Source organism: Martes martes (genome assembly GCF_963455335.1).
Source record: "Martes martes genome assembly, chromosome: 10".
NCBI lineage: Eukaryota > Metazoa > Chordata > Mammalia > Carnivora > Mustelidae > Martes > Martes martes.
In genome coordinates this window covers 22,081,796-22,107,140 of record NC_137898.1, presented here as the reverse complement: position 1 = coordinate 22,107,140, position 25,345 = coordinate 22,081,796, and the positions used below count along the sequence as shown (strand labels likewise).

The window sequence follows — 25,345 nt, the reverse complement described above, 5'->3', positions numbered from 1 at the left end:
TCACAACCCTGAGATCACGACCTGAGCTGAAGCCAAAAGTCAGATGCTTAACCAGACTGTGCCACCCAGGTGCCCCAGGAGTTCTATTTTTAATGTTTTTTTTCCACATTTTTATTTACGTTCTGATTAGTTAACATACAATGTAATACTAGTTTTATATTAAAATTTTTTATTTTTTTATAAACATATAATGTATTTTTATCCCCAGGGGTACAGGTCTGTGAATCACCAGGTTTACACACTTCACACAGTGTAATACTAGTTTTAGGAGTAAAGTTTGATCACATTCAACACAAGTGCCCTCATTAATACCCATCACCCATTTAGCCCATTCTCTACCTACAGGCCCTCCATCAATCCTCAGTTTGTTCTTTATAGACTCTTATGGTTTGCTTCCCTCCCTTTTTTCCCCTTCCCATATGTTCATCTGTTTTCTCTCTTTAAGTCCACATATGAGTGAAATCACATGGTTTTTGTCTTTCCCTGACTAGCTTCACGTAGCATAATACACTCTAGCTTCATCCATGTCCTTGCAAACGGCAAGACTTCATTCTTTTTGATGGCTGAGTAATAGTCCACTGTATTTATGATTTCATCTTCTTTATCCACTTATCAGTCAGCGGACAATTGGGTTCTCTTCTTAATTTGCCTGTTGTTGATAATGCTGCTGTAAACGTCAGGGTGCATGTGTCCCTTTGAGTCAGTATATTTGTAGCCTTTGGATAAGTACTTAGTAGTACAGTTGCTGGGTCATAGGGTAGTTCTATTTAACTTTTTGAGAACTTCCATACTGTTTTCCAGAGTGGCTGTACCATTTTGCTTTCCCGCCAACAGTGTGAGGGGTTCCCCTTTCTTTGCGTCCTTGCCAGCATCTATTGTTTCCCATGTTGTTAATTTTAACCATTCTGACATGTGTGAGATGGTATCTCACTGTGGTTTTGATTTGTGTTTCCCTGATGATGAGTGATGTTGAACATCTTTTCATGTGTCTATTGGCCGTCTAGATGTCTTATTTGGAAAAATAGCTGTTCATGTCTTCTGCCTATTTTGTAATTGGATTTATTTTTGAGTATTGAGTTTTATCAGTTCTTTACATATTTTGAGTATTAACCCTTTATCGGATATGTCATTTGCAAATACCTTCTCCCATTCCATAGGTTGACTTTTTGTTTTGTTGATTGTTTTCTTCGCTGTACAGAAGCATTTTATTTTGATGTAATCCCAATAGTTTATTTTTGTTTTTATTCCCCTTGCCTCAGGAGACATATCTATAAAAATGTTGCTATGGCTGATATCAGAGAAATTACTGCCTTGCTCTCTTCTAGGAATTTTATGTGTTCAGGTCTCACATTTAGGTCTTTAATCCATTTTCAGTTTATTTTTGTGTATGGTGTAAGAAAGTGGTCCAGTTTTTTTATTACTTACTGACCAGTTTTTCTAACACCATTTGTTGAAAACTATCTTTTTTCGATTAGATATATTCTGTCCTGATTTAATAAGATTAACCATATAATTGTAGGTTAATTTTTGGGTTTTCTGTTCTGTTCATTGATCTATATATCTATTTTTGTGCCAGTACCATTTTGTTTTAATTACTACAGTTTTGTACTGTAACTTGACATCCAGAATTGTGATGCTTCCAGCTTTGCTTTTCTTTTTTAAAGTTGCTTTGGCTATTCAAGGTCTTTTGTGGTTCCATATTAATCTTGGGATTTTTTTGTTCTTGTTCTGCAAAAAATGCTGGTGATATTTTGATAGGGATTTTGTTCAATGTGTAGATTGCTTTGGGTAGTATAGACATTTTAACAATGTTTTTTCTTCCAATTCATGAATATGGGATTTCTTTCCATTTGTTTGTGTTCTCTTCAATTTCTTTCATCAGTGTTTTACAGTTTTCAGAGTATAGTTCTTTCACCTCTTTGGTTAGGTTTATTTATAGGTATCTTATTTTTGGTACAGCTGTAAATGGGATTGTTTTTTCAATTTCTCTTTCTGCTCCTTCATTATTAGTATGTACAAATGCAACACATTTCTGCACATTGATTTTATATCCTATGATTTTACTCAATTCACTTAACAGTTTTAGTAGGTTTTTGGTGGAGTCTTTAGGCTTTTCTATATATGGCATCACATCATCTGCAAATAGTAAAATGTTTTACTTCTTCCTTACCGATTTGGATTCCTTTTATTTCTTTTTGTTGTCTGATTGCTGAGGCCAAGACTTCCAGTACTGTGTTGAATAAAAGTGGTGAGAGTGGACATCCTGTCTTGTTCCTGATGTTAGGGGAAAAGCTCTGTTTTTCCCCATTGAGGGTGATATTTATTGTGGGTTTTTCATATATGCCCTTCATTATGTTGAGGTATGTTCCCTCTAGACCTACTTTGTTGAGGAGTTTTATCATGAATGGATGTTGTACTTTGTCAAATGCTTTTTCTGTATTTATTGAAATGATCATACAATTTCTATCCTTTCTCTTAACTGATGTGATGTATCACACTGATATGCAAATATTGAATCACCATTGTATCCCGGGAGTAAATCACACTTGATTGTGATGAATGATTTTTGTTAATGTATTGTTGGATTCAGTTTGTTAGTATTTTATTGAGGATATTTGCATCTATGTTCATCAGAAATATTGGCCTATAGTTCTCTTGTGTCATTTCTTTATTTTAAATGAGAGAAATTTATAATTATATGGTTAATTTATTTTTAGGAACTTGTGTTTAAACAAGAATGACACAGCTGCTAAAAATATACTGCTACTTTTTTATGTCAGTCTGAAACATCTGGTTCTTTATCCTACTCCTCACAGTATGCCTGCTGCTTAATAGTATATTGTTTTACAACTTTAATTTATAGATATCTTTATATCAACCAAGCCAGAACATAGTTTAAAGGTTGCATTGATAAGAATAGATAGATAGGTTAATATTCATGCCCTGAACCACCCACATGCAGCCCATGGAGTTAATCACTGCTGTGTAGTTAATTATTCTAGTTCATAATCTCTGAGATACAACTTCTCTGAAATAAGGATGCATGTTACAATTGATGACATCCTAGGTTTGATGAAATATAGTTACAATAAATATACAATTAAATTGCTCTTATACCTGTTGTTTAAATGTTCATAAGTTTTATATCCAAAAATCATTTATTTATTTTAAAAGATTTTATTTATTTATTTGAGAGAGAGTACAGCATGGGGAGAAGCAGAGGCAGAGGGAGAAGGCTCCCCACTGAGAGGGGAGCCCCATCCCAGTACCCTGAGATCATGAAATGAACTGAATGAAGTCAGATGCCCAATAGACTAAGCCATCCAGGTGCCCATCCAAAAAAACTTTTAAAAGAAGTGTGCATGAGTGGTTTAGGTTTATTTGTGATATCTCAGAACTAATTTTTTAAGTATGAGAAGAAAATATTGCCTGTTAAGAGTTTCCCTTGAAATACACAAATTCACAAGTAGATTTAAACCAAAGTTTACAGTTGCTACACTGTACAACAAGCCTGGTGCCAAAAAAGTATATCAGATATTTACCAAATTTTTTTTTTGTGGGCCAAAAGCTGTGGGCCAGGTGCAGGTACAGTGGGAACAGATGCTATATATGGGATGTGATGATTGGGCCCCCAAAGTCTCACGACAGCTGTATTCCCCTGATACTTATTTCACTTTCTGTTGTCACCAGCGAAAGCAATGAGGCAGTATTCCTCTGAAGAAAAAAGAGCTCCTTTAGAGATTAACTGCCTTTCTATATTTGAAAATTACACTAAAATTTCAGTTGTTAAATGCTGTGGTGCTACAGTAATAGTCAAAAGAGAAATCAGTGGATCAGAATAGATACCACAAAAATACACCTTAATCAGCAAGCACCCTTCCCTCAACAATCAACATTTGGAAATTCCTGTAAGTTTTTCTTCTATTCAAATATTTTGTAGTGTTGCAACACTGTTGCACTGGCGATCTTCAGAAGTTACTATATAAAAAAGTTTTATTACCACATAGTTTTTACTAGCCATCATTAATGGCTGCTTTTGAATTTGCATATCACAGCTTACTCCTCAGTTGTTGGATGTTTAGGTTGCTGACAGTGCTTACCTATTACCAATAATGGTTTTCTGCATAAGGTTTTTTCTGCATTCCACATAATTTTCTTAGGAAAGATGGCTAGCAGTGGAATTACTAAGCCAATGAGTATTTTGATGGCTTTAATACAAAATGCCAAACATCTACCAAAAGATTTGGGCCAGGTGGAGTCAAGATGGTGGAGGAGTAGCAGGCTGGGACTACATCAGGTAGCAGGAGATCAGCTAGATAGCTTATCAAACCATTGCAGACACCTACAAATCCAACGGGAGAGCGAAGAGAAGAAGAACAGCAATTCTAGAAACAGAAAATCGACCACTTTCTGAAAGGTAGGACCGGCGGAGAAGTGAATCCAAAGCAACAGGAAGATAGACCGCAGAGGGAGGGGCCGGCTCCCAGCAAGCAGCGGAGCAATGGAGCACTAAATCAGGACTTTTAAAAGTCTGCTCCCTGGAGGGACATGGCTCCAGAGGCTAAACCGGGGGGAAGCCCACGCGGGGTCAGCGTTTCCCCAGGTCCCACGGGGTCACAGAAGGATTGGGGGTGTCTGAGTGTCGCAGAGCTCGCAGGTATTAGACCGGAGAAGCCAGCTACAGAGACAGAGCCAAGGAGTGAGCTCTCAGCTCAGGGTTACCTTGGACGTGTAACGGCTGGGTGAGCTCAGAGCGCAGCTAGAGGCCAGGGAGACGGGAGTGATTGGGCTCTTTTCTCTGAGGGCGCACTGAGGAGTGGGGCCCCAAGCTCTCGGCTCCTCCGGACTGGAGACTGGGAGGCCGCCATTTTCATTCCCGTCCTCCGGAACTTTACGGAAAGCGTCCAGGGGACAAAAGCTCCCGAAAGTGAACCCGAGAGGATTACTTACCCGGCCCCTGGTAAGGGCGGTGCAATTCCGCCTCGGGCAAAGACACCTGAGAATCACTACAACAGGCCCCTCCCCCAGAAGATCAACAAGAAATCCAGCCAAGACCAAGTTCACCTACCAAGGAGAGCAGCAGAATTCCAAAGGAAGAGAAAGCAAAGCACGGAACTCATGGCTTTCTCCCCATGATTCTTTAGTCTTGCGGTTAATTTTTTTTTCAATTTTATTTTTGTTTTCTTCTGCTAAATTTTTTTTAACTTTTACCCTTTTCTTTTTTAACATTTGTTAACTAGTTTATCTAATATATATATATATTTTTTTTTCTTTTTTATATTTTTTCTTTATTTGTTTTCTTTTTTAATTTTTTTTTTCTGAACTTCTTTTTATCCCCTTTCTCCCCCTCACGATTTGGGGTCTCTTCTGATTTAGTTAAAGCTCATTTTCCTAGGGTCTTTGCCACCCTTTTAGTATTTTATTTGCTCCTTCATATACTCTTATCTGGACAAAATGACAAGGCAGAAAAACTCACCACAAAAAAAAGAACAAGACGCAGTACCGAAGGCTAGGGACCTAATCAATACAAACATTAGTAATATGTGAGATCTGGAGTTCAGAATGATGATTCTCAAGGTTCTAGCTGCGCTCGAAAAAGGCATGGAAGATATTAGAGAAACCCTCTCTGTAGAGATAAAAGCCCTTTCTGGAGAAATAAAAGAACTAAAATCTAACCAAGTTGAAATCAAAAAAGCTATTAATGAGGTGCAATCAAAACTGGAGGCTCTTACTGCTAGGATAAATGAGGCAGAAGAAAGAATTAGTAATATAGAAGACCAAATGACAGAGAATAAAGAAGCTGAGCAAAAGAGGGACAAACAGCTACTGGACCATGAGGGGAGAATTCGAGAGATAAGTGATAAGTGATACCATAAGACAAAACAACATTAGAATAATTGGGATTCCAGAAGAAGAAGAAAGAGAGAGGGGAGCAGAGGGTATATTGGAGAGAATTATTGGAGAGAATTCCCTAATATGGCAAAGGGAACAAGCATCAAAATCCAGGAGGTGCAGAGAACCCCCCTCAAAATCAACAAGAATAGGTCCACACCCCGTCACCTAATAGTAAAATTTACAAGTCTTAGTGACAAAGAGAAAATCCTGAAAGCAGCCCGGGAAAAGAAGTCTGTAACATACAAGGGTAAAAACATTAGATTGGCAGCAGACTTATCCACAGAGACCTGGCAGGCGAGAAAGAACTGGCATGATGTATTCAGAACACTAAACGAGAAAAACATGCAGCCAAGAATACTATATCCAGCTAGGCTATCATTGAAAATAGAAGGAGTGATAAAGAGCTTCCAGGACAAACAAAAGCTGAAAGAATTTGCAAACACCAAACCAGCTCTACAGGAAATATTGAAAGGGGTCCTCTAAGCAAAGAGAGACCCTAAAAGTAGTAGATCAGAAAGGAACAGAGACAATATACAGTAACAGTCACCTTACAGGCAATACAATGGCACTAAATTCATATCTCTCCATAGTTACCCTTAATGTTAATGGGCTAAATGCCCCAATCAAAAGACACAGAGTATCAAAATGGGTAAAAAAACAAAACCCATCAATATGTTGCCTACAAGAAACTCATTTTAGACCCGAAGACATCTCCAGATTTAAAGTGAGGGTGTGGAAAACAATTTACCATGCTAATGGACATCAGAAGAAAGCTGGGGTGGCAATCCTTATATCAGATCAATTAGATTTTAAACCAAAGACTATAATAAGAGATGAGGAAGGACACTGTATCATACTCAAAGGGTCTATCCAATAAGAAGATCTAACAATTTTAAATACCTATGCCCCTAACATCGGAGCAGCCAACTATATAAACCAATTAATAACAAAATCAAAGAAACGCATCAACAATAATACAATAGTAGGGGACTTTAACACACCCCTCACTGAAATGGACAGATCATCCAAGCAAAAGATCAACAGTGGACACACTGGAACAGATGGACATCACAGATATATTCAGAACATTTCATCCCAAAGCAACAGAATACACATTCTTCTCTAGTGCACATGGAACATTCTCCAGAATAGATCACATCCTGGGTCATAAATCAGGTCTCAACCAGTATCAAAAGATTGGGATCATTCCCTGCATATTTTCAGACCACAATGCTCTGAAGCTAGAACTCAATCACAAGAGGAAATTTGGAAAGAACACAAATACATGGAGACTAAACAGCATCCTTCTAAAGAATGAATGGGTCAACCAGGAAATTAAAGAAGAATTGAAAAAATTCATGGAAACAAATGATAATGAAAACACAACGGTTCAAAATCTGTGGTACACAACAAAGGCAGTCCTGAGAGGAAAATATATAGCAATACAAGCCATTTTCAAGAAACAAGAAAGGTCTCAAATACACAACCTAACCCTACACCTAAAGGAGCTGGAGAAAGAACAACAAAGAAAGCCTAAACCCAGCAGGAGAAGAGAAATCATAAAGATCAGAGCAGAAATCAATGAAATAGAAACCAAAAAAACAATAGAACCAATCAACAAAACTAGGAGCTGGTTCTTTGAAGAAATTAATAGGATTGATAAACCCCTGGCCAGACTTATCAAAAAGAAAAGAGAAAGGACCCAAATAAATAAAATCATGAATGAAAGAGGAGAGATCACAACCAACACCAAAGAAATACAGACAATTATAAGAACATATTATGAGCAACTCTACGCCAACAAATTTGACAATCTGGAAGAAATGGATGCATTCCTAGAGACATACAAACTTCCAAAACTGAACCAGGAAGAAATAGAAAACCTGAACAGACCCATAACCAGTAAGGAGATTGAAACAGTCATCAAAAATCTCCAAACAAAAAAAAAAAAAAAAAAAAAAAAAAATCTCCAAACAGACAAAAGCCCAGGGCCAGAAGGCTTCCCAGGGGAATTCTACCAAACATTTAAAGAAGAACTAATTCCTATTCTACTGACACTGTTCCAAAAAATAGAAATGGAAGGAAAACTTCCAAACTCATTTTATGAGGCCGGCATCACCTTGATCCCAAAACCAGACAAGGGTCCCATCAAAAAAGAGAATTACAGACCAATATCCTTGATGAACACAGATGCGAAATTTCTCACCAGAATACTAGCCAATAGGATCCAAGAGTACATTAAAAGGATTATTCACCACAACCAAGTGGGATTTATTCCAGGGCTGCAAGGTTGGTTCAACATCCGCAATTCAATCAATGTGATACAACACATTAATAAAAGAAAGAACAAGAACCATATGATATTCTCAATAGATGCTGAAAAAGCATTTGACAAAGTACAGAAGTGCAGAAGTACCCTTCCTGATTAAAACTCTTCAAAGTGTAGGGGTAGAGGGCACATACCTCAATATTATCAAAGCCGTCTATGAAAAGCCCACCGCAAATATCATTCTCAATGGAGAAAAACTGAAAGCTTTTCCGCTAAGGTCAGGAACGCGACAGGGATGTCCATTATCACCACTGCTATTCAACATAGTACTAGAAGTCCTAGCCTCAGCAATCAGACAACAAAAAGAAATTAAAGGCATCCAAATAGGCAAAGAAGACGTCAAACTATCACTCTTTGCAGATGATATGATACTATATGTGGAAAACCCAAAAAACTCCACTCCAAAACTGCTAGAACTTGTACAGGAATTTAGTGAAGTGTCAGGATGTAAAATCAATGCACAGAAATCAGTTGCATTTCTCTACACCAACAACAAGACAGAAGAAAGAGAAATTAAGGAGTCGATCCCATTTATAATTGCACCCAAAACTATAAGATACCTAGGAATAAACCTAACCAAAGAGGCTAAGAATCTATACTCAGAAAACTATAAAGTACTCATGAAAGAAATTGAGGAAGACACAAAGAAATAAAAAAATGTTCCATGCTCTGGATTGAAAGAACAAATACTGTGAACATGTCTATGCTACCTAAAGCAATCTACACATTTAATGCAATCCCTATCAAAATCCCTCCCATTTTTTTTTCAAAGAAATGGAACAAATAATCCTAAAATTTATATGGAACCAGAAAAGACCTCGAATAGCCAAACGAATATTGAAAAAGAAAGCCAAAGTTGGTGGCATCACAATTCCAGACTTCAAGCTCTATTACAAAGCTGTCACCATCAAGACAGCATGGTACTGGCACAAAAACAGACACATAGATCAGTGGAACAGAATAGAGAGCCCAGAAATAGACCCTCAACTCTATGGTCAACTAATTTTCGACAAAGCAGGAAAGAATGTCCAATGGAAAAAAGACAGCCTTTTCAATAAATGGTGTTGGGAAAATTGGATGACCACATGCAGAAAAATGAAAGTGGACCATTTCCTTAAACCACACACGAAAATAGACTCAAAATGGATGAAGGACCTCAATGTGAGAAAGGAATCCATCAAAATCCTTGAGGAGAACACAGGCAGCAACCTCTTCGATCTCAGCCGCAGGAACTTCTTCCTAGGAACATCACCAAAGGCAACAGAAGCAAGGGCAAAAATGAACTATTGGGATTTCATCAAGATCGAAAGCTTTTGCACAGCAAAGGAAACATTAACAAAACCAAAAGACAGCTGACAGAATGGGAGAAGATATTTGCAAATGACATATCAGATAAAGGGCTAGTGTCCAAAATCTATAAAGAACTTAGCAAACGCAACACCCAAAGAACAAAGAATCCAATCAAGAAATGGGCAGAAGACATGAACAGACATTTCTGCAAAGAAGACATCCAGATGGCCAACAGACACATGAAAAAGTGCTCCACATCACTCGGCATCAGGGAAATACAAATCAAAACCACAATGAGATATCACCTCACACCAGTCAGAATGGCTAAAATTAACAAGTCAGGAAATGACAGATGCTGGCGAGGATGCAGAGAAAGGGGAAGCCTCCTACACTGTTGGTGGGAATGCAAGCTGGTGCAACCAGTCTGGAAAACAGCATGGAGGTTCCTCAAAAAGTTGAAAATAGAGCTACCCTATGACCCAGCAATTGCACTACTGGGTATTTACCCTAAAGATACAAATGTAGTGATCCGAAGGGGCACGTGCACCTGAATGTTTATGGCAGCAATGTCTACAATAGCCAAACTATGGAAAGAACCTAGATGTCCATCAACAGATGAATGGATAAAGAAGATGTGGTATATATACAGAATGGAATACTATGCAGCCATCAAAGGAAATGAAATCTTGCCATTTGCAATGATGTGGATGGAACTAGAGGGTATCATGCTTAGTGAAATAAGTCAATCGGAGAAAGACAACTATCATATGATCTCCCTGATATGAGGAAGTGGAGATGCAACGTGGGGGTTAGGGGGGTAGGAGAAGGATAAATGAAACAAGATGGGATCGGGAGGGAGACAAACCATAAGTGACTCTTAATCTCACAAAACAAACTGAGGGTTGCTGGGGGAAGGGGGGTCGGGGTGGGGGGTTATGGACATTGGGGAAGGTATGTGCTATGGTGAGTGCTGTGAAGTGTGTAAACCTGGCGATTCACAGACCTGTACCCCTACGGATAAAAATACATTATATGTTTATAAAAATAAAAATAAAAATAAAGATTTGGGCCAATTACATTGCCATCATCAAGGTCGGAAAGTATTCATTTCATCTGTAGCTTCCCAGAATTTGGCAATTGAACTTATTGCTAACTTTTGTTATTGTTTACTAAAGCCAGGCACCATACCGATCCCTTTACATGTGATGACTCATTTAATCCTCACAATAACCCTGTGAGATAGAATTTGCCCATTTGATAGATAAAGGAACAGGCGAAGGGGATTTATCAGAAGTCTCAAAGTTGGATTTATTTGAACTCCGGGAGATTGGCAACAGTACTCACACCCTTTGGCCATGCCACACAGCCTCTAACTTAACATTTGTAAAACAACTGTACTTTAAAAAATATCTCTCCTGCATTGTAACATAAAGTTCTTTATCTTTTAATTGTGTTTTTATTTTCTTATTTTAGTTTTTTCTGAAGATTTTATTTTATTTTTTTTTAAGTAATCTCTACACTGAAGGTGGGGCTTGAACCTATAATCCTGAGATAGAGCTGCATGCTCCACAGACTGAGCCAGCCCCGCATCCCTTTAATCGTATTTTTAAAATAAAAGTTTTTGTATGCACTTTGCTCATTTTGTTCGAATTTAGATTTTTTTTATTTTATACAAACTCTTTATACAAAATCTTTAACTCTATCATACATGAAAAATTTTTTCTCTTTTTTTGTTTTCTCTCTCCCTTTTTTTTTTTTTTTTTTAGATTTTATTTATTTCTTTGACATACAGAGATCACAAGTAGGTGGGAGGGGGAGCAGGCTCCCCGCTGCGCAGAGAGCCCACTGTGGGGCTCCATCCCAGGACCCTGGGATCATGACCTGAGCCAAAGGCAGAGGCTTTAACCCACTGAGCCACCCAGGTGCCCCACTTTTGTCTTCTCTTTTAAAAATACACTTCAATTTGCCCATCTTTTCTCTTTTGATTTTTATTGTTAGATTTAAGGTATCCTCACAAGAAATTTGAAAGCAATTAGTTCTATTTTGTCTTTGCTGTCTATTACTTGTCTTTAAATAGCTGACTCAAATATAGTAAAATATTTTCCTATGTTGTCTTTGAGACCATTTGAAGTTTCAGGTTTTACATTTAGGTTTGTGAACCATTTCAAGTTAAATTTTTTTTGTAATACAAAGTGGAGATCAAAGTTCATTCATCAAAGTTCATATCACATAGACATCCGGTTGTTCCAGCACCACATCTTGAGGACCTTGTCATTTCCCTCTTGAGTCACCTGTCAGGTTTGCTCTGAACTGCAGATCCTTTATCCAGCAGCTTACTTGACCGTCTCCATGTGGATGTCTAAAACACACTTTAGAACTAAAGGCCAAAACTAAGCTCCTTTACATTGTTCCAATCTTTTCTTCTCTGTCTTTCCCATTTCAGGAAACAGTAAAGCTAGTAGTTCAGGATAAAAACTTGGAGCCATCCTTCACACCTTTTTTCCTCTCTCAGGGTAAATTCAGTGTATTAACTTACCTTGCTGATATTTTCAAAATATACCCAGAATTGCAGTTTATCTCCACTGCTGTCTGATCCAATATACCATTATCTTTTCTGAATTATTTCATTAGTTTCTGGCCTAACTACTCTGCTTTTGGCATTTGTCCCCCTGTAGTCTATTCATAGCAATCAGTAAGATCCTTATAAAAGGTTATATGTTGTCATTTGTTCAAATCTCCGCAATGGTTCTCCACATAACTCATAGTAAAAGACAAGAATTTATAATAGTGTAGAAGTCAGAATCTGACCTCATCTCCATGAAATCATTCCTTTGCTCATTCTGTTCTAGCCTCACTTACCTCTGCATTTCCTTGAACATACTGGGCATGCTCCCACCTCAGCCTCTTTGAACCTTCTATTTTCTCTGTTTGGATACTTTACTCCACCAAGATTCTTCATAGCTTGCCTCGTCTCCTTGAAATCCTTTAAAATATTAACTACTCAGTAGGTCTTTCCCTTTCTCCAGTATTTAAAATGGCATTCTGTTCCCCACTTCTCCATCACATTCTTCTCATACTTGTGTGGTATCCTCATGCTTTTATGACACTTGACTAAAACATCTACAAAGGCAGGGACTTATCTTTCTTATTTTCTGCTGTATCCTCAGTATATAAAACATTAGTAAAAACTCAGTTATTTTCTGGATGCACTGATGAAAATTCATTTTTTTCCCAAAATACTAATGAGTTTATCTCAATATAAGATATTTGCACAACCATCATTCTGGTCATAGGAATAAACATTTTGTTTCCTTATGTGAAAATATAAAGACACTTTGAAATCCAAATATGGGATTTAATTGCATCTGGGTATGAACCACAAAGTAAGATTTTAAGTGTAATCTGAGAGCTACTTAGATCATGCCTCTGTAATATGGAATATTTTGTATACCTTGGCTTGGTTATAGTGAGATATTGTGGATGACCTAAGAGCCTGAATCAGGGGCACCTGGGTGGCTCAGTTGTTAAGCATCTGCCTTCGGCTCAGGTCATAATCCCAGGGTCCTAGCATTGAGCCCTGCATCAGGCTCCCTGCTCAGCAGGAAGCCTGCTTCTCCCTCTCCGACTTCCCCTTCTTGTATTCCCTCTCTTGCTGTCTCTCTCTCTCTCTGTTAAATAAATCAATAAAATCTTAAGAAAAATAAATAAATAACAGCCTGAATCAAAAGCAAGTAGTTAGAAGGGGAAAAAAAAGCAAGAAGTTGCATAAATCATACGTATTGCTTTTCATAGGGATATACTGTACAGTTTGAAAAATAAAACGTTCTTAGATCCTTTAAAATATTTTTAATTATAAAATAAGTGTAGAAAAAATGGTTTGTACACAAGCAAATACAAATTAAAAAGCATAGGTGTATTTCAACTAAAAGGACCTAAACTGAATACTTAGGGCTGCTTATAAAAACAGTCTCAACAAACAATTGGAAAATAGAATACAAAAACTATTTATAATAACAAACAAGATATCTAGAAATAAATGTAAAGGAAGATATATAAATATGAGTTCTATACTGGATTGCAAAATATTGCTAAGACAAAGTAGACCTAAATAGGTGGAGAGACATTATACTCATGAATTGGAAGGTTCAGTATTGTTAAGATGTAATTTCTCTCCAGAATTGATTTATAGATTTAATCCTGAATTCCCGGTGATTACATGTATATGTATGTGTAAATGGATAAATTGATTCTAAAATCTACACAGAAATGGATCTAGAATAGCCAGAAAATTTGCAGGTGAGGGGGAGAAAAAAACAGTGGGAAGGCTTGTATTACTATATTTCAAGACTTGCTATAATTAGGTCAGTATGGTATTGGCACAAGGATACTCAAACATATCAATAAAACATAAGAGAAAAATTAGAAGTACCCCCGTGTATATGGTCACTTGATTTATGACAAAGGTATACCAGTAGTTCAGGGCAATGGGGACACCTGTTGGTTTTTCAGTAAGCAATGCTGAAATACTTGGATATCCCTGTGGTAAAAGAAATGAACCTTGACTCCTCCCTCACTTCATACAAAGAATTAAGTTGAGGTGGATCATGTATCAGAATGTGAAACGTGAAATAATAAAGCTTGATGAAAAAATAAGAGACGGTCTTCATGATGTTATAGTAGGCAAACATTTAAAAAAGCTCTAACTGGGGACGCCTGGGTGGCTCAGTTGGTTAAGCAGCTGCCTTCGGCTCAGGTCATGATCCCAGCGTCCTGGGATCGAGTCCCACATCGGGCTCCTTGCTCGGCAGGGAGCCTGCTTCTCCCTCTGCCTCTGCCTGCCACTCTGTCTACTTGTGCTCACTCTCGCTCCTCTCTCTCTCTAACAAATAAATTAAAAAAAAAATAAAGAAAACCTTTTAAAAAATAAATAAATAAATAAATAATCTCTAACTGTAAAATATATATTTGTATAAATATATATTTTACATATACATATTCATGTATATATCTGTAAACAGAACTTCATCAAAAGTAAGAATATCTTTTTTTTTTTAAGGTAAAAATGTCTTTTTATCAGAGATACTAGTAAAAGAATAAAAGGCAAACCCCAGACTGAGAGAAGATATTTGCAATAAATATTTCCAACAAAGGACCCATATCTAGTACATATATAAAGAATTCCTTCAAATCAGTAAGGAAAAGACAACCTGAGATTGTTGTATTTTTGATGAGGAAAACAACAGGCACTTCAGAAATGAGGATATCCAAATGGCCATAAGCATATGACAAAATATTCAACACCAGTACTAATCAAGGAAATTCAAATTGAAACCACATTGAGATGCTACTTCATTATTTCACTAAAACAGCTAAATTTAAAGGACTGACAGTACTAATAGATTCTCATACTTCCTGTTACGAGTGTAAATTTGTACATCCAAGGAGTTAGCAAACTCCTTGGTTGTGGGATGCCTTGTGGTGGCATCCCACAACCAAGGAGTTAAGTTAAGCACCTGACTCTTGGTTTTGGCTCAGGTTGTGATCTCGGGGTTGTGGAATCGAGCCCCACCTCAGAGTCCACACTCAGTTCAGAGTTTTTTTGTCCCTCTCCCTACCCCTCTGCACCTACCCCCATTCATACTCTCTGTCTCAAATAAATAAAAATCTTTAAAAAAAACTGGTTGTATCTCATAAAACTAAATGTATGCCTGCCCTAAGACCCACTGCTGAGTATATATCCAAGGAAAATGAGCAAATATGTCTATCAAAAGGTAGTTGCAAGAATGTTCATAGTAGCTTTATTCATCATAGCCCAAAACTGGAAACAGTCCAAATGCTTATCAGTAGGAGAATGAACAAACAAACAATGTATTCACATGGTAGACATTACACATTAATTAAAAAATAATAAACTAATATACACAAAAAACATTCAGTTTTGTAAACCTTAGATATTGTATTGAGTAAAAGAATCTACAAAAGTGTACAGATTATATACATGTGGAAGGGAACATGCTGTTTGATTGCATTTATATGAAGTTTAAGGACAGGCAGAGTTAATTTATGGTGATAGAACGTAACGACACTGGTTGAATCTGGGATTTGGGTTGGGTTGCCCAAGGGAATCCTTTGGAGTCTTAGAAACATTCTAAATGTTTTATATCTTGAAATGAGAGGTTGTTACAGGGATATATACACATATAAAAATTCACTGATCTATATACCTTAGTGTATATTACACTTTCTTTTTTACTTTAGTAAAAGGGTAAAATTGTAGAATTGGCTGATTTAAATAAAATGGACTGTTAGCCATTAACTATTATGGGATAACCTAAAAGAAGCCAAAAGACATATACTTCAAAAGTTTTGTAACTCTCAGGAAATATTAATTCACTAACATTTTTCTAATTTTTTTTTTCAGCCCCTGACCTTTTTGAGCCTGGGAAATGCTTACCTTGCTCTGAAGAATATCAGTGGGGCACTTGAGGCCTTCAGACAGGCTTTGAAATTAACTACCAAATGCCCAGAATGTGAAAACAGCCTGAAGTTGATACGATGTATGCAGTTTTATCCTTTTCTGTACAACATCACCTCTTCTGTTTGCAGTGGTAAGCAGCTGTTAAATGCTGGCAAAATAATGAGCTCAACCTGGGTTCCTATTCTGATCAGCAGAATACAGAAAATGATTTTCTCCATTTTTCCCGGGGATTTTACATCACTAGTATAATTCTACATATATCAGAAGGAAATTAATTCATTACTTACATATTTATGCCTTAGGGTATTATGTCTAATTCTCTCCTAGAACCTGTTGAAAAAGGCTGACTAAAGTGTATTCAGCTGAGATTGATGTGAGAGTTTTTTCTCTCCCCAAAATCTGTGATATTTCTTAATGACTGATATTCGTGGTAAGGGATATATTTCTCATATATATATCCATATAGTCAACCTGCAATAAGATTTAAAGATCTGATCCTCATTCACTGAAATATACCCCCTTGCTTTTCAGTGAAGATGATCCAGATCTTGACTGCACCTTTAAAGTAGTCACCTGACACTGAGGGGTATCTTCTTGCATGCTTCCACTTTCTCCCACAGCCACCAGTATACACACACACACACACACACACACACACGTGCGTAAGTGTGTTCATCTGGGTAAAAAGTTATTTGAGTCAATAACTATCTGAACTATTGTAAATTCATCAGTTAGAACTCCTTAAGGGTTTTATTATGTTTATTTACTTGTTTAATTTTCACTATAAGAATAAAAAACGTTTGGCTTGAGTTAGGAGAGGTGAGGTTTACATATATGTGGACCCTCAGAACCTTGCTATTGTAGAACACACTATGGGTGCTTTGTTAATGCTCAGATCAGATTGTAGTATTCAAGCAGAGCATTATCAGTCCATCTGCTTCACTTAAGGAAAAAATACATCCTGCAAATGGTTTTCCATTCACTTTGCTAGACTGCGATGGGATCTTAGTGGAATGGTAGGCAGTAAGTAGTGTATGTTTTTAAGTATCAGAGCCCAATTTTTTGGTGAAGAAACCAGAAATCTAGTAGCAGCATAACTCCATTGCTCAGTTGTGGATCAGAACTGAGCACAATCTGGAGTTGCTTGCATGAGTGTGGAAGGCCTAAGTGTGTAGCAGTGCAACAGTGCGTAGCTAAGTAATGCAACAGAGTCCTGCAGACTCATGTCTGAGCCTTAGTTCTGCCATTACGGTGTTCCTGATCCCCGTAAAGTAACTTCTGTCCTCATCTATAAAATGAAAGGGAAAATCTGTCCCATAGACTTGTTGGTAGGATTAAATAAGATCCTTATCCCATGATAGGTATTGGGTAAAAGTAAGCCATTAGAAATTCATAATAAGTACAAAATAGCTCCACCTTAAACGTGCGAGTTATGGATCTTTATCTTCTTACTTAATTCCAGAAAATATGTTGTGGTCTCTTAAATTCCCTAGATTACCTAACAATAGCCTTGTAAACAGAATTTCACTTTTTTCAATGAACTGCTTTTATTGATAGAGTCTCTCATATTTTTTTACCTGCTTTCATCTCCCTCGCCCCTCTTGATGTCTTTGTTACTGGAAAGAAGAGTTTTGTATATATATAGTGACCCTCTTCTAAAAAGCCTTTTTGCTAATATTACTTTACATGCTTTTGCTTAGGATTTCAGTTTCTTGAAATTTATTATTATTTTATGTCAGTCATGTCAAGAGAAGGAATTCAGTTGTCTCAAACTTCTTCCCCAGAGCATAATTTCAACTAGCCCAGGAAACTAATAACCTGAAACCAATCTATGAAGTTGTAGTATCTTAATATTTAGTTGTCCAGGTATCCCACAGATATTATTACTTGATCTAATCCAATAAAAGAAAATAATTTGACTTGGGAAGAGGGAATACTTTTTTTAGTTGTTTCAGAGAGAGCTCATGAACAAATTTTTTTAATTTAGCCCCTTTTATGTTGCAATTATTACTTTAGAAGAGAATCCACCATCTGCTAACTACTGATACCGCCTGATGGAAATGTATGGTATAGCATTTTCTAAGTTTACAACTTCATTGACAATACTGAGTTCATTTCTGTATTGATTTTTTTCTTTGACAGTGTTTTTACATTACTGTTTCCACAGGAATCCTATACATTCGCATTTGCTTTGCTGAGTTCCAGCTTTGAAAAGCTGAAACTTCAAAGCAACAAGTATCTCCTTGAACTTGAACTTCTTGTATTTGAAAACCCAGTTTAATCTCCTTTATCTCGGGGCTTTACTGAATGGTTGAGGACAAAAAAGAGAAAAACCTGTTAATAGTGGTTAGCATTTCTGTATCTTCAGATGATTGTCTGCCTTTTGCTTTTTCACTTTTGCAATATTGAAATAATTTTTAAATATTGAAATAACTTCATAAGTTATCCTACTTGTCTGAGACATTATCTTTCTGAAGTTTTTATTATGACAGTATGAAGTTTTCAAGATATCAACAAGGCTTATGATCCTTTTTCCATATAGTAATCAAGGAATTCATATTGGTTTTTATTAGAGAAGAATTTCAGCTGCCCTTAGCCTCACCATCCCAACCTAAGTCATTCCTTTATGAAAGTCTGTTTGAAAAGCTACCATTTAAAAAAAAAAAGCTACCATTTAAAAGCTTTACAGATAAGCTTTTCTTCAAGATCATAAATAGCTAATTACTCTTAGGAAACATTTCTTTAATAATTTTCTGACCATTATTGTTAGCCTTTAACAAATTATTTTCTTTAAAGATCATGTTAGTAACTGTTTTTACAGCTGCTATAACGTAGTGTGATCTCTTGGATAATATGAACTTATTGCTAAAATTGTAGGCGTAGGCAGTGTGTTAACATGAGCAAGTATTTTATTGCTTTTCATATGTAATCATGGAATTTTTCACACAGATTTTCAGTGTATGCTTCTTGGAATGTTTGCACAGGTACTTCGTTCAACTTAAAAAATACACAATCACTGTGCTTGCAAAATGTTTCCACTTGCAAAGGCTTTATAGCCAAAAACTGTGTCAATGCATAATTATTTATCTGACAGTTTTCCCAAACTTCTGTTGACTGCTATATGTTAGGTGTATGTTCTTATATAGAAAGTACTTGACATCATCTCTTTCTCTCTCCTTTGAATAGCTTTTAATAAATTATTCTCTTTTATAGGTAGTTTTATATCAGCACCCCAATTTCAAGGATGCTGGGAAGGAAAGCTTAATAGATTGATTTTTAAATTGTCTACTCTTGAGCTAATTATTAAAAGAGAGGCTAGCACTTTCAGTTTTGATTAAACATTTATTGTGGCAGTTTTGAAATACATGCATTTTACCACATTTATTTGTTATTTCACAGTTTATCTTAAATAGAACTGCATGTGCCACTTTAACAAACCCATTCTTCAATAACAATATACTTGGTCCTTTTTAAAGTAAAATGGAATCTGTTAAGTAAACTTCCAGTACTTGCGAGTATAAGTAAGTTCTTTTCAGTGCCCAACACTAAAAAAAGGGACTTTTCTTTTAACTGGAAACAATAAAGGTGTCAGAAAGAATGAAACTTTATGAAGTAATGATTATCTTCTCTAAGGACCAAAAATGGAAAATAAATTTTAGTAACAATATAAGCAAAATGATTAAATATTGAATCTGTCAAGAAGTCCAGAAAAATACATTTAGTGGATTTTACTCCAAAATATTTTCTAAGTACTTTTTCCTTCAGCTTCACTAATTTGCTAATCAAAAAGTTATTATCTGGCAAAGATATTTTTCTACTATTTAAGCAGTCTAGATTATTTTATTATTATGTCTCTGATATGTATGGTTTTACTTTATTTTCAGTATTTTTCATCCAGTATTATTTTTCTTTTGTTAGGAAACATAAGAGCAATGTCCGGTCATATTTATTAGACGTCAGTTACATGAGATGCTTACAGGTATGCCACTGACAAAGGCTTTGGTATTTGCTGAATATAACTAAGCATCTAACCCAGAATTTCTCTGGTCTTTTCATAATTCATTAAGACACATGCCCACTTAAAAATACTGACCCAGGGGTGCGTGGGTGACTCAGTTGGTTGGGCGACTGCCTTCGGCTTAGGTCATGATCCTGGAGTCCCCAGATCGAGTCCCACATCAGGCTTCCTGCTCAGCAGGGAGTCTGCTTCTCCCTCTGACCCTCTCCCTTCTCATGCTCTCTCTCTCTCTCCCTCATTCTCACTCTCTCAAATAAATAAATAAAATCTTAAACAAAAAACCAAACTGACCCAGATCTTTAGAAATGACGGATAAATGTTGTACAGTAGGACTCAGACTTTAATATCTATCTGTGCTTAGAATTTTATGCTGGTTTTTCAATAATATGTATTTGAAAGCTTTCATCACTAGAGAAAAAAAAATTTTTAACCTAATAATTTTATTTACCTAATAATTTTACTTACCTAAATCATATCTCTTTTTATAATTTGGTTCATTACCTATAGTTTTAGTCTATGTTCTTCAACCTAAATTTCTGTAGATTTATAACTTGTAGCTTAAAGCAATTTTACCTGGAGTTTAGATTTTGAAGAAAAAGAAATATTGCGTTTTGCTGCCCTCCTGTGGACTACCCAGGATATGCTACCTGCAATTAAGACTTGCTTTATGACATTCTTCATAAAAATTAATGAAGATGTCTGCTTTAAAAAACAAGATACAGTCTTAAAGTTCCAGTTTTTACAGCATTTTTAATATGCTATTAGTTAGCTTCCCTCCATTTATTTCCATAAGAAGAAATAAAACTTTGGTTTAATATGCTACAGATTTCAAAATCCTTAAATGTAAGCATATCCTGCAACAAAGCCAAATGTAACTCTCTCGTGGTTTTAAGATTTTCGTGTTTCTTTACTAAAAAGGGCTATAATTATTTGGTTAACAAATTATCCTTTGACAAGTATCTATGTGGTAGAGGGAGAATAGGTAAAGGCCCCTTTTGATGAGTTCAGAAGCAAAGATTATGAGTTACTCAAGTCAAGTGTCACTCAGCGGTAGAGCCGAGATTGAAATCTGAGTCCTCTGCCTTCCAAGGCCAGTGTGGTTCCTGTGCATAATTCTGTTACTCCCAATGAGTAGTAACTTATTCCACTGCTGTGATTGAAATAATTCATTCCTGAGACATTTTTTGTGAAAGTGGTATAATCACTGACTTTTTATGTCATCACTGAAAAGAATTTCTTCCCTGTATAAAGTGTGAACCTGAACTAGATTATGGGGGCAGTCATAACCCTAAAGGCACATCTTAAACAGTCCCTTTTGGTGTAGCTTGTCACCTTTGTCCCTTCTGAATTTTGCGTCATTTGATTGCCACATAGCCTTGGATTATACACAGATCTGGCGGCTGTACTTGCATTTTTTTTTTAATTTATCTTTTGGAATCCCCAGCATTTAGCTTTCATGAACAAAGTGTTTACCTTTGGTTTTCATAAGAGCTTAGGACAGTAAGTCAAATTCTGATAGCCAGTGGTTTTACACTTCACCCTCTGAAAGACATTAAATACAAAATTATTCGTTTTAGTTTTCAAATACATTCTGGTTTTTGATGTGAACTTTTGAAGTTTTTTTCTTTTGAGGAATGAGCCTGTTGGCCCCTGCCTAAGATCTTTTCACAGTTGTCCTCCAGTTATTATAGATTGTTAACCTGGCCAAATAATATTTAAGCAAAAGTGAAATTTGATATGGATACAACCTTCTAAAGCAACAGAATGTTTTCTTTTAACTAAAGGAAACCAAGTGAAAAACTGCTTAGTTATTCATTCACCCAGTAGTGTCTGCCAGGCACTATTCTAGGAACTGGAAACCAAACAGAAAAAAAATTCTAGGTCTTATGAAGCTTCATTCTACCAGACAGAAACAGAGAGCAGAAGATAAATATAATAAATTTATTTTATTATAATAAAAAATAAATTCTTCTAACATCCTTTAGAAGATAGTGCTAAGGAGAAAATAGAGCAGGAGGTCAGCTGAGATTCCAACTGAATTGTTCAAAGAGGCCCCACTGAGAAAGTGGGATTTGAGCAAAGTCATGAAGGAGGTAAGTGTTTAGGCCACGCAGACATACAGCATACGAGAGAGAATAGTTGTTGCAGAGGCTTTTGCAAGAAATAGCAAGAAGGCCTGTATGGTTGCAGTGGACTTACAAGAGATGAAAACAGAGGTGAATGGGAGGAGGATATAACCATATTTTCACTGCCTTGCAGACCATTCTAATAATTTGGGCTTTTATTCCAAGAAAAAGATGTATGATGATTTGGAAGGTTTTGAGCAGATAAGAAAAATGGTCTGATTTACATATTAGCAGGTTTCCTCTAGCTGCTCTATTGAAAATAGATTGTGATAGGGTAAGGGCACAAGCAGGAAGACCAATTAGACCAATTGCAAAAATACAGGTGAAAGATAGTATTCGCTTGGACCAACTAGGTGAAGGGGTGAAGATGAAAAGCCATCATTGTATTTGGGTTGCGTATTTGAAAACAGAACCAACAAGACACTACCAGAGGGAATGTTGGAAATGAAGGAAAAAGAGGTCATGGGTAACTCCTAAATTTGGGACCTGAGCAACTGGTGCTATTTGGTAAGATTTGTAATCACCATTGGTGCTGTTAAATGAGATAGTAAAGTCTGAGGAAGGAGCAGGTTTAGGGAGACAAACAAGTTTGGCTTTGTAAATGTTAAGATTGATTTGCTTATTAAATGTTTCAGTGCAAGTGTTAGGGAGGCAGTTAGATATATGAGTGTCATGATTGTCAGGGAAGAGCCCCAGGCTAGAGATGAAAATTTGTGAGCCATGGGCTTAGGCGTGGTGTTTTAAATCATGAGCTTGGATGGAGTTACCTCAGTGGTTAGTATAAAAAGGAAAGTAGATCAACAGTGAATTACTAGGATATTCCAGTCAACATTAGGAGGTTGAGAAGAGAAAGAATAATAAAGGAACAGCCAGCTAGACAGTAGGAACGTCAGGCAAGTATTTTGTCTCAGAAATGAAGAAAATGTTTTTGAGAAGTAGTCAGTGTATCATTATTGTTGCACCACATGGATGCATCCTAAGAGGTGAGTTGTATGAGGACAGAGAATAAGCCATTGAGTTTAGGAACATGGAGGTTGTTGGCAGTCTTCTAAAAGTTTGTATGAAGTGGGCTGTGAAGGGGGTTTTTGGAGATGGCTAGCAACTCTTTCAAGGAGTTTTGCTAAAATGAGAAGAAGAAAATGAGATGGGAGTTAGAAAGGGATGAAGGATTAGGATAAATTTGGTTTGGGTTTTATTCTATAAATAGAACATTTTGCAATATGTTTGCATAGGACTGATCCAGTAAGGAAGGAGAAATTAAAGAAGGAGATCCAGTAAAGAAAGAGAAATTAAGGATGCAAAAAAAGAGAGAAGCTAATTGTAGAAGCAGAGTTCTTGAATAGATGGGGGGATGGCATCTGAGGCACAAACGTAGGGTAGGGTTTGTCTTGAGATAGGAGTCAGGACAATATATAGGTGTACTTGTGGACTTTTGATTGCTTCTCAGTGAAATGAGAGGCCAGTTGTCAGATCAGAGTGAAGAGAGGCAGAGGATGTTGTGGATAATGTTGAGGCGGGAAAGGCTGAAAACAGTGGACTCAGAATGAGAGTGACCAGAGAAGTTTCTAACTTTGGTATCTGCATAAATGTCAGTGTCATTAATTAAGAGAGAGTATATGGAAAAGAAATAATTTCTGCATTGATGTAAGGCTGGAGAATAAGTTCCGCAATAGACGTGTTCTTTTAGAGATGCCTCTGGCTCCCTCAGAGAGAATGCAGAAGGTGAGAAGAAAAGGCCAAGGGTGGAATCCTAGAAAATACTACCATTTAAGGAGCAGAGCCAGTGAAGGAGTAGAGGAGTATTGGGAAGTCAAGGGGGAGCTACGTCCTCAAGATCAGAAGAACAGAGGGTTTGAGAAGGAAAAAGAAATCAGTAGTAGTCTGTTCTGTGTTAGTTCCCCAAGTATGGGACAGATACCACTAGAGGCACACCAGCTTTCAGGTGTTACTTAGGTTAACATTTTAAAATAGTTTTAGCTCTTTCCACAGTTTGGCGACTATGGCCTTTGCTGCAAAGTAAATAAATAAATAAATAATTTTAGTATTAAAATTTTTTTAAATAATTTTAGTATTTATGGTTTATTTTGATGGGCACTAGGAAAAATGTATAGCACATCAAACCTGTGGTTTATGAATAGTGGTACTGATTTCTCATTTTAACATGATCTAAGCTTATACAATGAATCCGTTTAAAGAAAAACATTACATAAACAATGGTACTGGTACCTATGGAAAAATCATGGCAGTAGTTGGCAGATCAAGAGTGTGGAATGCCCTGGGTTTAACATTTTAAAAAGTCATTGGTGACTTCATTTTATCAAAAGTATTTTCTATAAAATGGGGAGATAGCTACACTAAAACAACAAGAATAAAGCTTAGGATAATAGAAGTGTTAAAATGAGCTCTTACTTTTAAAGCTATTGCCATAGTTTCTAAATTATAACTCATGTTTCAGCCTGTCACTCAGTAACTAAAATAACTTTAAAGCAAGTAGATAATGATACTGAGAAATATTCTTTAGAAACATATTAATAGGATACACATAAGGAAGATTTTTAAAATTCACCTATTAGAAATATTGGAAAAAGTAACTATGTTTGAAATAAAATAGAAAATTTTGCCCGGAGAGCAAAACAAGAGGGCATTTATCAGGAGGGCGTTGAGACCTCAGTATGTAATATCACAGAGCACGTGATTTTCTCTGCTCCCAATGGTCTGTCGTAACTGAATCAGCGCTGCCTTGTCTGTGATGCTCCAGGAGGACCAAGACTGAGGGTAGCAACTGAGCCGTCAGTATAGACGAGACTGAGGGTAGCAACTGAGCCGTCAGTATAGACGTTTCCGTAGCACTGCTTGACGTCAGCGGAGGTTGTTACTCAGTTATGGAATACTTTTATTCACTGATCTAAAAATAAATTTATAATATCTCTGAATTGCTGAGCTTAACACTTGAGGTGTGCAAATGGTCTCCACCAGTATTAGAGTTACTATCTTGAGTCTCCTAACAGAAGTCAGTTATATTTTGGGGTACTAACTTAAATTTAGAACACAGTTCTGCCTCCTTTCTGCTCTTTGTGTAGTTTGAGGATACCCACTGGATGGCATCATTAATCCTAATTTATGATCACTTATCTACAGATAGGGTTGGGAAGTTATACTTGGACATCTTTCTTTGTATGTAGGCTCCATCGTACATCAGGAGCTCACTG

At 36.6% G+C, this 25,345-nt stretch overlaps 1 protein-coding gene across 4 annotated transcripts in view; it reads left to right on the top strand.

Moving 5' to 3' along the window:
- The window catches only part of TTC17 (tetratricopeptide repeat domain 17), a 126,482-nt gene that overhangs the window by 46,461 nt on the left and 54,676 nt on the right, over positions 1-25,345 (top strand). For all 4 annotated transcript variants that reach the window (XM_080816970.1, XM_080816969.1, XM_080816971.1 and 1 more), the window contains one exon: positions 15,936-16,122. In XM_080816970.1, the coding sequence (XP_080673096.1) occupies positions 15,936-16,122 (187 nt within the window). The remainder of the gene's footprint in view (positions 1-15,935; positions 16,123-25,345) is intronic.